Raw genomic sequence first — 14,098 nt, forward strand, 5'->3', positions numbered from 1 at the left:
TATTATTATTTAAGATTTTCAATTATCTATAAAGGTATAATTTTATTTTTCGGGTTTTATATAAAATGTGTGGAAAAGTAATAATATAGTCCATTTAATAATAAGAATATTTAATTTAATGTATATTATTTACTTTTATTCTTTTCGTATAAAGTTATATATATAATAGAGTTCCAATAAATTTAATATTTTATTTATTTTATAAAAAGTTCGTTTAAATTAATTCTTATTAAATTTCCTGTTCTTATAAAAACACTAAAATTATAGTAAAACTATATTTTCTTTATAGAAATATATTATATATATTTCAATATATTTATATGGGAAATAATTTTTTCATATATCTAGAGTTTTAATAAAAAATTGTTATATTCAATAATATGACAAAAAAATATAATATTAATTATATAATAATAATAAAACTAAATTATATAATACTTTTAATTGTAATGTATTAAAAATAAAACTAATAACAATTATATTTCTTTTTTTTACAAATGTTTTCTCGCATAAATATTACTACAATATATATTTTCATATTATATATATATGATAAAATATAAATTTACACACCCAAACTTTAAAAGTAATATATTTCCCTTTTGTAAACATTTATTATTTATAGAATTATATTAAATTATATATATATATATATATATATATTTAAATTCTTACTTTACAAATATGAAGATGACTTTTTTTTTTAATAAATCTATATTTATAATGTATAATACAGAGAAATTCATAAATAAATTTTTATTAAAAATATTAATATATAATAATACCATATTTGTATTACATAATAAATAAGAATTAATACATTGTTTTAAAATAATATTTTGTATATAATATAGTATTTATTATGTTTAATATATTATGATAGTATTATTTTTTCTGAATATATAAAAAGAAAAAAAATGGTCCAATATTTTTTGAAAGTAACCCCTATATATAATATAATAATAAAATATATTATTATTTTCTTTGTACACATTAAATTTTATTATTTGCATAAATGAAAATTTATATTATAATTATATGAAAATATATAATATATAATAAAGTATGAATGTTGCGGTATATACATATATTGTACGTTCTTATTTTATTTTATTTTATTTTATCTATTATTTGTCCTTATAAAAATAGTTTTCTTATAAAGATTAAAAAATATATATTCTTAAAATTTATTTAAAAAAATTTATAACTCTCATTCTTTTCTTTTTAATTCTTTTCAATATATATGATGTATAAAACAATTTACTTCATTTTAATAAATAAGAATAATATATATCAATATTTTTAATAATACATGTACATTATATGTATATTTCTCATTTCTATTTAAGACCTTTATATCATAAGAAAATATAAGATCTTTTAACAATTGCAAAATTAAGAAATAAAACAAAAAATTCTTAAATTTTTTTATATAAAAACAGATGAAACAATTTTATAAAGTACTTGAACACATTTAATATAATTTTTAATAAAGAACTTATAATTAAAATGGCTATCTATAAAAATAATATATATATTATATACATACCATGAAACTAAGTGCTATAGTAAAAGGAAAAAAATATTTAAATATAATTCTTCTTATTATAATATATTAATAATAAAAAATTATATGTACATATATATATACATTTCCTTTTTTTTTATACATTTATATGGGAAAATAATATTGTATAATGTATATATTCATTGTAATATTATAGCAATATAAATATTAAAACAAAATTAAAATACAAATTCAATTTTTAAAATAACATAAATAAAAACCCATATCTTTCTTTTTTTTAATTTAGGAAAATGAAAAAAAAAAAAGACTATATATTTTTTTTGGATATAAAAATTATGAATATAAACTTTTCTCTTTATTTTTTTCCTTTTTTATATGAAAACAATATAAATTACATTATAATTTATGAAAAATTTCCAATGAACATTTAAAAAATTTACAAAAATAAGAAGAAAGGTATATATATACTACCATATAATTATAAATATTTAAATATATGAAAGATAATTCACATCTCGATAGATAAAGGAATGTTAAAAGAAATAATACAGATGCGCTTTTATTTCATAAGGTTATTCTTCATTCTTGTATAAACTACATATATGTTTATATTATTAGACATATATATAATTTTATTAATATATATATATAATATATATATTTAGAAATAAAGAACATAAAGGGTTACAATTATATTTTTCATTATATAACTTCCTTTTATGCTCTTAAATAAAAATTTCTAAACGTACTTTATAATATTTTCATTTATGCTATTTTTTTTTGTTGACCCATTAAATAAATATACACGTATATATATATTTATATTTCAAAAATACCCCCCTTTTATATTATATATATAAAAATAAAATATATATAATTTTCCTATTTATTTTCTGTATAAGAATATTTATTAATTTGATTGATTAAAAAAATTCAACCATATAATTTTTATATAATTAATAATATTATAATTTTCAATACTATATTTTTCTAAAATTGGAATTATCATATATTTATATATATATTAATATTATAAGAATATTTATTACATGCATTATAATATTTTTATAATAAAGCCATATAAATTTATATTTATAAAAATACTTTTTTATTATTTTTTTATACAAAAAAAAAAAAAAAAAACAGAAATTATAAAAAAATTTAATAAATAATATGTTCTTAAAAGTATTAAATATATTTATAAATAGAAAGGTAATTTTTTTTTTTTAATAACATACTAAATATTATTATATATATAATATATATATTTTTTATAATAAATATGAATATATATATATATATATATATATAACAATATTATTTTTATATATATATATATAAAAAAAAAAAAAAAAAAATCTTACTTGCATTTAATTTTCTTCAATTTTTTTTATTTTCTATATATATTATATGCTTTAAGAATTTTTTTTTTTCTTGGCCTTGAAAAAAAAACATATATTTTAAATATATTAATGGTCCCTCATAAAAAAAAAAAATATAAAAAATATACATATATATGGTGTGTCGTTACGGTTTTATTAATATTGCATGCACACTATATAATATTCTAATCCTTAAAAGAACATAATAATTTAAATTTTATATTAATACTATTATATATAAGCATAAAATGAACTTAATAATAATTATATAAGGAATTCCCTTTCACATAATATTTATATATATTATATATATACATATATATATAATATATATACATATATATATATATATTATATTATATATTATAAAAAAAGCCCAAGTAATATATATATTATACTATATAAATATAATTTATATATAAATATATAATATATATATCTGATATAAAATATTTAATAATATATATATATCATATAAAATTATATCAAATATACAACGTATTTATAAGGTTTTAAATATAATATAATAGTAAAATAAATGTATATATAATATATTAATTGCATATTAAAAAAAAAAAAACTATATATATGTTATTATATATATATACATATATAGCAAATTTATAATAACATATTTACTTATTAAAATATTATATACATGATAATAACAAAAAAAAAAAAAAAAATTAAAACGTTATTAATTTTTTTCCTTTTTTAATTTCATAAATAAAAATAAAATATTAATATATTTAATTAGTTAAAAAAAAAAAAAAATATATATATATAATAATTATATATATAATATATATATATATATTATAGTATATTATATAAAATAAATTTAAAAATAAAAAAATTTTTTATAAAAAATTTTAACCTATTGTTAATTTTATAAAAAAAAAATTATTCTAAAATAATAAAATAAACAGCATATTAATTATAAAATAACTTTTGTTTTATTTTATTTAATATTATTTTATTTAAATTTATTTAATTTTAATTTTTCTTAATTTTATTATAATTCAAAATGAGATTCTCCAAAGTATTTTCTTTTTTTGCTTTTTTCATTGCCCTTAAATATTTTAACAGATGCCTTGGTGATCAATTAGATTTGGGTTCCTTACATAATAACCATAATGTTGTAGGAAACTCATCATCACAATCACCATCATCATCATCATCGTCACAATCACCATCATCTTCATCATCATCATCATCATCACAATCACCATCAGCATCTGCATCTTCAGCCTCAACCCCATCATCCCCAGCTGCCCCATCTTCAACCCCATCAAGCTCATCAGATGACAGCAAAAATGTATCTTTAGATAAAATCGATGAAGAACTTCAAAAGAAAAAGAAAAACGAAAAATTACTTTTAATATCCTCTGTTGCTACAGGTTTAGCCGTTTTAGTAGGTGGATTAATAGGTACTGCTTTATACACCAGCAGAAAAGCATCAAAAGCCAACAAAAATAATGGTGACGATTTAGATTCTGATGCTGAAGAAACCGATGCTACTGACGACTCATCTTCTGAAACCAAAACTGAAGAAGTCAAAACCGAAGAAACCAAAAAAGAAGAATAAATAATTCAAAACATATATAAAACAGGAAAATATTTATGTGCAAAATAAGTTATAATTTAAGCAAGTGTGATTAATTTTTTTCTAATATATATTAATATTTTCTATTATTAACTTTTTTTTTTAATATATATTTATTTGATTATTTATAGTATATATTATATATATATATATATATATATGTATTAAAATTAAAATAATTAAACACCGTTCGTAGGATATATAATTTGTCTTTATATATATATATACATTTAGTTTTACTAAAGAAACCGAGGACGGAGAAAAAGGACCATCAAGAATTATATATACATTAAAGATATACATATTATATGTATATATATATATAAATATTCATTTTGTTTTTATTTATGTAAGTCTGCTATATATATATATATATATATATATTATATGCATAAGACACATAGATAGCTTAAAATGAAAATGTGCATAAAATTAATTTCTTCTTTTTATTTATTTAATTTTTTTACATTTAAAAATTGTTTTTTTTTTCTTTTTTTTTTGGATTTCATATAAAAAATATATTCAAATTATATATTATTTTGTATTTAATGTAAAAGAAAAAAGAAACATTTTTATATATAATATTGCATGTCAAATTTGTATATGGTGAGTAAGAAAAATTTTTGTACATGTGTATTCTTTTTTTTTTTTTTTTTTTTTTTTCTTTAATAATAAAAAAAAAAACATTACATAATATTAAAGGAAAGCACAAGAACATTTTTATGTCTTTTTAAGTAAATGAAAATTTTGTGTTCTAAGAATATATTAAATTTTTAAAGTTATCATCCTACAAATGGGCAATAATAAATATTATTTTTACTTTTGGTTATAAAAGTAATATGGACATTATATATATATATATGATATATATAATAAGAAAATAAGATGGGAACAAATTTTTAATTATTCAAAAATAGGAAAAAATTATTTATTTGTATACTTAGGGAATATTTAAATACAACTTATATTTATTATAATATTCTTTTTATTAACACTGGAAAAAAAAAAAAATAAATAAATAAAATAAATAACAAATAATAAATACATTGTGAACCTTAAAAGAGAATATTAATATATATATATATATATATATATGTACAATAATGTTATTGTATATGAATTATATCCTCATATAATTTCAATATTTTATTTTTTTTTATTTTTTCCTTCTTTACACTAATTATTTTTAAACATAAAAATATCACTATATTTATTTAAAAATTTATATTAAATATGATTTGTATTTTATTAAATATATATCAGGAGAAGAAGAAAAAAAGTACAACAATAACAATAATAATAATAATAATAAATTATATATAAATATACACACATATTATATATATATATATATATATATATATATATATATATAAGGATTTATAATATAAATTTTCCTTTAACAAAAAAAAAATTAATACATATATGATATATATTTTATATATTATTCAAAGAAGTAAAAGTTGAGAATCGTAAACATTATTAATACAAATATAAATAATAAATTATGTAATCATTGAATTTAAAAAAAAAAAATACGAATAAAATAAGAAAAACACAAAAAAAAAAAAAAAAAATAATAAATAATAAAATAATAAATAAAATGAAATAATTATAAATATTAACAAAGACACTTTGATTTATGAAAATTTGAACAAAATTTTTATCAAACAAATAAATGAAAATGGAACAAAATGAATTTATTTGAAAATATATGAAATGTAAATATATGTATATATATGGTATAATGTAAAATATTATATATATATATATATATATATATATATATATGTATGTATGTATTTGCTATTTTCATTTTTTTATTTTTCATCCATTATATTTATGTTTATTTTTTTAATTTTCTTTTCTTTTAATAATATATATATATATATATATATATATTAATACCTCTGCAATCTTTCCTTTAAAATAAGCATCAAATCATTTTTCTTTTTTATTATAAATTCATCCCATAATTTTATCTTATTATCCATGTATGTAACAAATTCTTCAGTTGCACATGGGTCGGGATGAGATTCTAAAAATTTATCAAAATTGTCTTTATCATCATTATCCATTTTTGTTAAATTGGATTGAAGGATATTATTACATTCCCAAAAATATTTGGATCTATAATTTTCGTCTATTTTATTTTCTTTTGAAAATGTAATTGTATATTCCCAAATTTCATCTACCATACGAAGAAATTGTTTCCTTTGATAATTATGTAATTTGTAATAGGTATCATACATAACATTTTTACTTACAGTTTTATCAAAGGTACTCATAATACTTCGTATTTTATCAGGTGGATATTCCTTTGGACCTTTTCTTAAATTACGAGATTTAATTCCTTGTTCTGTATAATTTAATGTCATAGATGAATGTGCTTTCATTTTATTTTTTTTCTCATTGTTAGAAAAAGAGTTTCTATAACCTTCCATTACATTTGATAACATTCTATTATGTATTTTATATATTTCAAGTTCACAACCGCTCCTTTCTTTATGAATCATCATCATCTATTAAAAAAGGAAAAAAAAAAAAATACATATATATATATATATATATACATTGTTATGTTAAGCTCAAATACGTATATTTTAAAATTAATTTAAATTTGTATATTAATACACATGCCCATAAAAAAATAATTAAATAAAATAATGACTATTTTCAATTCTTTTTTTCACATCTTACAAATAATAACACAAATATGAGGGGGGAAATTGTTCCCTTCAGATATGTACAGATTATCATTTTCTTACATATTGGTGTCTTCATGCTTATTTTATTTTATTTTATTTTTTTTGGTTTCTTTTAAAATGAAAAAATAATCATATTGATACTCCAAGAAAAAAAAAAAAAAAAAAAAATTATATAACATAAAAAGGTATCAATATAAATAATATATTCTTAACAAAATAACAAATACAAATAACACAAAAATGAATGTCTACATATATAATCTTTAAAAAAAAAAAAAATTAACGGAAACAAAAACAGAAAATTATCTATTCCAAAAAAAAAATACTTTTATTTTTTAAATTTTCATATATATATATTACATAATATAAAATGTATTCTTAAATTAGTATGAATTTATAAATATTGAATATTAATTATATGAAATTATATTAAACTACAACAAAAAAAAAAAAAAAATAATAAAATAAATAAAAGAAAAACCAAAAAAACTAAAATATGTTATATATATAATATATTTTTTTTAAAATAAATAATATCATATTTATTTTCTTTAAAACATACAAATAAAAAACAAAACAAAATGGAATAAGTAAATAAATAAATTATAACATAATAACAATAACTAAAATAAAATAAAATAAATAAAAAAAAAAAAAATGAATAAATAAACAGAATAATATAATAATCAACAATATATTTTATAAATGTATCATAAAAATAACGCACGTATTTTTTTATATTTATATATATGCATATATTTCATTATATTCAAAATTGTATTTTATATTATATATAAAAATTCAACATAAAATTTTAATTATAAAAAATTATTTTTTAAGTATATAAACAGAAATATTATTAAAATACAAAGTTGTAATAAATATAATATATTATTAAAAATTATATATGATTTATTTATTTGCTTTCAATTAAAGAAATTATATTTAAATACACTTAAATATAGCTTAAATAAAAAAAAATTAACGTATTTTTTTTAATTCGTATTTTTCTACTTTTCTTTTATTTATATATCCGAATTTTTTATAAAAAAAATCATATATGTATTCATATGAAAGCAAAATTATTAAACAAATAAAAGTTATAACACTGCCAAGATTTATATAATATATATATATTTTTTTTCAATTTTTATAAATAAAAGGTATTATGATTATATAAATTTTTTAATTTTATATATTTTCTTATCATTTATGCAACATCTTACAAATAAAATAGCATTTTTCTTTCTTTTTGTTTTTAATATATTTATATATTTTACACATTTTATAATTAATTTTTCTAAATTCCCTCTTCATTATATATAACAAAAGATATTAATTTATTCAAATGATTATCAAATAAAAACAGAAAAAAAAAAAAAATAAATAAAATTATATATTAATTATTAGAAGGATTAATTTTTTTTTTCTTTTTATTTTTTTTTCTTTAATGTGCATTTAAAAAAATATATTTAAGTAAACATTATTTTATAATGAAAGAATTTCAAATAAATAATATATATAATATTTATGTTATGTATATATATTTTCTTAATAAATATTATAATATTTGTATTTATTATTATATTTTTTTTTTTTTTTTAATAATATAATAATTGTACTATATGCACTTATGAAGAAGTTACAAAATGTGAAATTAATTTATCTGTTCTAAAACACCTAGGGATTAATAATGAATATATTATGATTATAAAGAAAGGGAGGGACAAAAAAAAAAAAAAAATTAATAATGTAAAAAGTATTATTATAATACATTAGATTCTATTGTGAAAATAAGATATATATATATATAGTTACATCTTATATATAATATAGTAAAATGTTTTTCAAATGTATTCTTCTTAAAATACATTTGATCCATATTTTAGAGTTCATAATAAATATTATACTTATATATTTTTCTAATTCCATTATTCTTTATTGATTTTAAAATATTTTTTTATTTTTTTGTTTTTAACACTTTGTGTTTTACTTATAATTTTTACATATTTTATTACATTATTATATTATATATACAATACATACATATATGTATCTATATAAATTGTTGAAAATATTATTATTTCTTTTGTATAAATTAAAAGAAAAAATAATAATAATAATAATTTTTTTTATTAGTTTATGATATGTACTTTAAAATACTTAATATTATATATATATATATATATATATATATATATGCATGTATATATACACATTCTAGTTAATTTTTTATTATATTTTTTTTTTTATGTATAATATGATTTTTAACTAATTAAATATAAAAAGTATAAAAAAAAAAATTATGTATATATAAAAATAATAGATGAATTATCTTTATATATATATTTATATATATTTTATTTTCTTAATTTCCACTCCCTCCTTCTTTTAATGTAATGTGATCATATATTTATTGATAATTAAATATATGAATATAATATAAAAAAAAAAAAATTTATATATTTTATTATTAAGAATATTTTGTACATTTACCTTAATTAATTAATTTATTAATTTATTAATTATTTATTATTTATTATTTATTATTACTTATTATTATGCTATGATATGTACCTATTTTAACTTTTTTAATACACTTTTTTTTTTTTTTTTTTTTTTTTTTTTGTTGTAAAATAAAATAAATACACTGCAAATAAAATCTTATTTTATAAAATTAGGAAAATTCATGTTTATTTTTTAATTATAAATAATAAATAAAAATTAATGAATATTTGTAAATTTACAAGTATTGATATATATATATATATATATATATATATATATATATATATATCTTATGATTCTTTATTTTAAATTGAAAAATGAAAAAAGAGAAGTCTTTAAGAAGATATATTTTATACATGAAGAAAAAAATAATTTAATAAAATAATTTGTTCTATACGTGGTATATATATAAAATAATATAATGAAAATAAAAAAATTCTGAATTCTCCCTAAAATATATATATTTTTAATTTTATAATAGAAAAATAATAAAATGCATACTTATAAGGAAAAAAGGAAAAACATAAAAAAATAATAGTAAAATTAAGTGTATTTATTTATTTTATTATTGTTTTAGTATTTTATATACTATATTATACATATTTTTTTTAATTAATGAAATAAAATTTATTAAGTTTTTTGTATATGTTTATTTTATATGTTTGCTTTTTAGCTTATTGTAAAATAAGAAAATATAATTATATCAATTAAAATTTTTGTTAATGCCTTGTTATAATGTAGTAATATATAAATAAAGCAGTATATTTATTTAATTAGATTTATCTAATGTTTTTATAATAAATCTAATTGTTTTTTTTTTTTTTTTTTTTTTTTTTTTTGTTTTGTTTTCCTATTTTTTCGTTATTTTTCATATTTCCATATTCTTTTCCTCTAGAAAAAAAAAAGAAAAAGTTTTTTTTGTTTATATTTTTCTAAGAAAAGAAAAATTAATTATTATATATAAATTTAAAGAATTTTTGAATTTATTTATTTATATTTAAGATAATTCATTTTTTTATTTTTTTATTTTATTTTATTTTATTTTTTTTTGATATATATATATATATATTTATACATATTTTTATACATTTATATATTTATTTATACGTATACTTAACAAAAACCGTTTCAAAGTTTTAATCTAATTAAAAAAAAAATAATTAAAATTAAATTCATAAAAAAAGATATATGTCGAAAAATTTTGTTTATTGATTAATGTTCAAATAATTTATTATATTTTAATTTGTGTTTTGTGTATTATTTATTTTAATTTTTTTTTTTTTTTTTTTGCACAATAAGTATTATATATAAATGTATACATAGAATATTTGTGTATGTTGTAAATATAAGTATTAATAATTTTATATTATTCTACATATTTAAATATATATATATATATATATATATATATATATATATATATATATAATTTATCTGTTCAGTTTATATTTTATTATTGAAAATATTTGTTAATTTTATAATAGAAAGCTTTATTTATTTGAAGAATACTTTAAAAAAATTGATATTTATAAATATATATATATATATACATATACTTAATTAATAATGAGAATCTTTAATGGATCAATTTATATTTCCCCTAGAGGAAATATGGATAATAATGATGTAAATGCTAAAGGTTGTAGAATATACTCTTTTGAAGAAGAACAGACGAAAAAAGAAAATAGGACTAACTTATTATTAAATTCATTATTTTCTAGAAAAAGTATGATACCATTACTTGGAATTTTATATGTGATTTTATTGGTAAGTTTTGATTTTAGGAAATATATATTAATATAGTAATATATTTATATATATATATATATATATATATATATATATATGTGTGTATTGTTTTATTATTTAGAATGTACTTGTTTGTAATAAAAATGACAATAGGGCAGTTCAATTTAGCAGTACATATTCAAGAAACTTAAACGAAGTTAAATTATCAGATATTGACAAGAAATTAATAAAAGCAAAATGTTGTGATTCTATAAGTAAATCAAATATGGAAGATCGATTAAAGGTAAAATTGCTTTTAAAGAACTCATTTGAAAGTGAACATGAAAATGTATTTGGACAGAACGCTGATGTATTTAATGATTTATTATGTGATGAAATGTGGAAAAAGTTTAATTTAAATTTACATGATAAATTAGATATTAAAAATGGAAAACATGAAATGGATCATCTGATGAATAAAGAACTATTTAAATTATCTGAAATTTCTGACAATAGAGAAAAAATGATTAATTTATGGAAAGAAACCATGGGAAAGGAAAAAAAGAAATACTATCAAATGAATTATGACATATATAGTTATCTTGAATTCCTAAGAAAAAAACATAAAGTACCACGTCAGTATGGAAGCAAACAATGGGATGATTGTACGAAAAAAATAAAGGAAACTGAAGAGAATGCTAAAGATTTATTAGAAGATATTTTTAAAAAATGGCTTGAAAATGAACATTTAGATAAGAACGAATTTATAGTCTTAATATCTGGATGTAGATTATTATGGAGAAAATTAAGTGATGATATGACAAAAGCTTGTAAAGTTTATATACTTAAACCTTTTAATGATGTATATAATGAGAAAAAAAGACTAATAAAAAAAGGTGAAGATTTATCAAGCATTAATTATGAGGAATATTTTAAAAGTGGACCGTTTTTAAATAACTATTCTACGGATAAAAATGAATTTCCAACTTTGCAAGCATTGTTAGAAAAATATGATGCATTAGATGAAGATGCACAAAAAGATGTATTAGTAGGTAAATCATTCCATACTTTACTTGATGAAACGACAACTATTGAAAGTAATTCATTAGAATTGGACGAAGAAGATGACAAAGAAGGTCATCATGATGAAGAAATTAAAGATCAGAAACTAACAAGTTTATCTCATAATAAGGATCAAAATTACGATGAAAAATATAATGAAGAGTATGAATCATATGTAAAAGAAATAGAATCTAATGCTGAAAAAGTAGCTGAATATAAAGTTGAAAAGGAATTTCAAGAGGTAAATAAACGATTTCGTGAGGTTGGAAAACGAATTAAATTAGCTGAGAAAAATATCAAACTTAATGAGTCAAGTAGCGAATCAGAAGAAGATTCTGATGATGAAGATGATGAAGATGAAGATGAAGATGACGATGAAGATGACGATGATGATGACGATGATGATGACGATGATGATGACGATGAAGATGAGGATGATGATGAGGATGATGATGAAGATGATGAGGAAGATGATGAGGAAGATGATGATGAGGAAGATGATGATGAGGAAGATGATGATGAGGAAGATGATGATAACGATGATGAAGACTCTAACTATGAATAAAAAAGTTTAATCAAAAAAAAAGAAAAAAAAAAATTATAGAAATACTATTAAAATTTGAATAAATAATATATGTATATATATATATATATATATAACCAATAAAATAGTCCAAAATATGTGCAAAAGTTTCTTATAATTATTTTATTTTAATTTATTTTATTTTTTATTATTTTATTTTTTATTTTATTGATTTAATTTTTTTTTTTTTTTTGTGCGAATTCATACTGTTATATGATATTTATGTTTATATATATAACTTTTTTAAAGAAAAGAAAAATATAATTAAAATATTTTGTATAAGAATATAAATTTATTTTAAAATATATAATGTAATATTATATATATTATATGAAAAATTTAAAAGTATTATAATAAATTAATTAGTTCAATAAAAAATGTCAAGACAAATTGAATAATGACTTAATGTAATAATAAAAGTGCTTTAATGTAAATATGACTACATTTTTATTAATGAAAATTATAGATGTGTAGAAATATAATTTATAAATTAGTACATAAAAATGAATAATAATAAATAATAGATAAATAAATATAATACGTATATATATTAGATAAATATTTTCCATTTTATCTAAAAGACTTTTATAAAAAATATCCTTCATAATATTATAAAATATGAATATATCTTATAATATAATTATATTATTTTCATATAACATTCTTAAATGTATATATTTTCTTATTTCCTAATCGAAATTGTGAAATATTAAAAAAGAAAGATGAAAAAAAAAAAAAGAAAAAGGAAAAAATGTGTATTATTTATTTATATAATTAATTATTAATTTTTTCTTTTTTTTTATTTTCATGGAAGGACATAGTTTTTTGTTTACACAATTTTTTATATATTTGAATTAACATATAATTTATTTAAATATTATATTATTATTATTTGTTTAATATTTATTAAAAGGGAATAATTTGTTTTATATTTAAGAGCTTATAATGTTATTAGGAAAATTCATAAAAAAAAAAAAAAAAAAAGAAAAAGAA

The 14,098-nt window shown here is 15.6% G+C and overlaps 3 protein-coding genes across 3 annotated transcripts; 2 read left to right on the top strand and 1 right to left on the bottom strand.

The window, feature by feature from the left end:
• Positions 1–3,937: 3,937 nt before the first annotated feature.
• PADL01_0530900 (early transcribed membrane protein 5) lies at positions 3,938–4,498 on the top strand (the record flags this gene model as incomplete). Its single annotated transcript, XM_028680707.1, has 1 exon — positions 3,938–4,498. The coding sequence occupies one exon, from the start codon at positions 3,938–3,940 to the stop codon at positions 4,496–4,498; it is 561 nt and encodes a 186-aa protein (XP_028537157.1).
• A 1,919-nt stretch (positions 4,499–6,417) lies between these two features.
• On the bottom strand, positions 6,418–7,276 carry PADL01_0531000 (Plasmodium exported protein (PHISTc), unknown function; the record flags this gene model as incomplete). Its single annotated transcript, XM_028680708.1, has 2 exons — positions 6,418–7,038; positions 7,217–7,276. 2 exons carry the CDS (start codon positions 7,274–7,276, stop codon positions 6,418–6,420), a joined length of 681 nt encoding a protein of 226 aa, XP_028537158.1.
• A 4,022-nt stretch (positions 7,277–11,298) lies between these two features.
• On the top strand, positions 11,299–13,087 carry PADL01_0531100 (Plasmodium exported protein (PHISTb), unknown function; the record flags this gene model as incomplete). Its single annotated transcript, XM_028680709.1, has 2 exons — positions 11,299–11,499; positions 11,603–13,087. The coding sequence occupies 2 exons, from the start codon at positions 11,299–11,301 to the stop codon at positions 13,085–13,087; spliced, it is 1,686 nt and encodes a 561-aa protein (XP_028537159.1).
• Positions 13,088–14,098: the final 1,011 nt, after the last annotated feature.

Source organism: Plasmodium sp. gorilla clade G2 (genome assembly GCF_900097015.1).
Source record: "Plasmodium sp. gorilla clade G2 genome assembly, chromosome: 5".
NCBI classification, from domain to species: Eukaryota; Apicomplexa; class Aconoidasida; order Haemosporida; family Plasmodiidae; genus Plasmodium; species Plasmodium adleri (nom. inval.).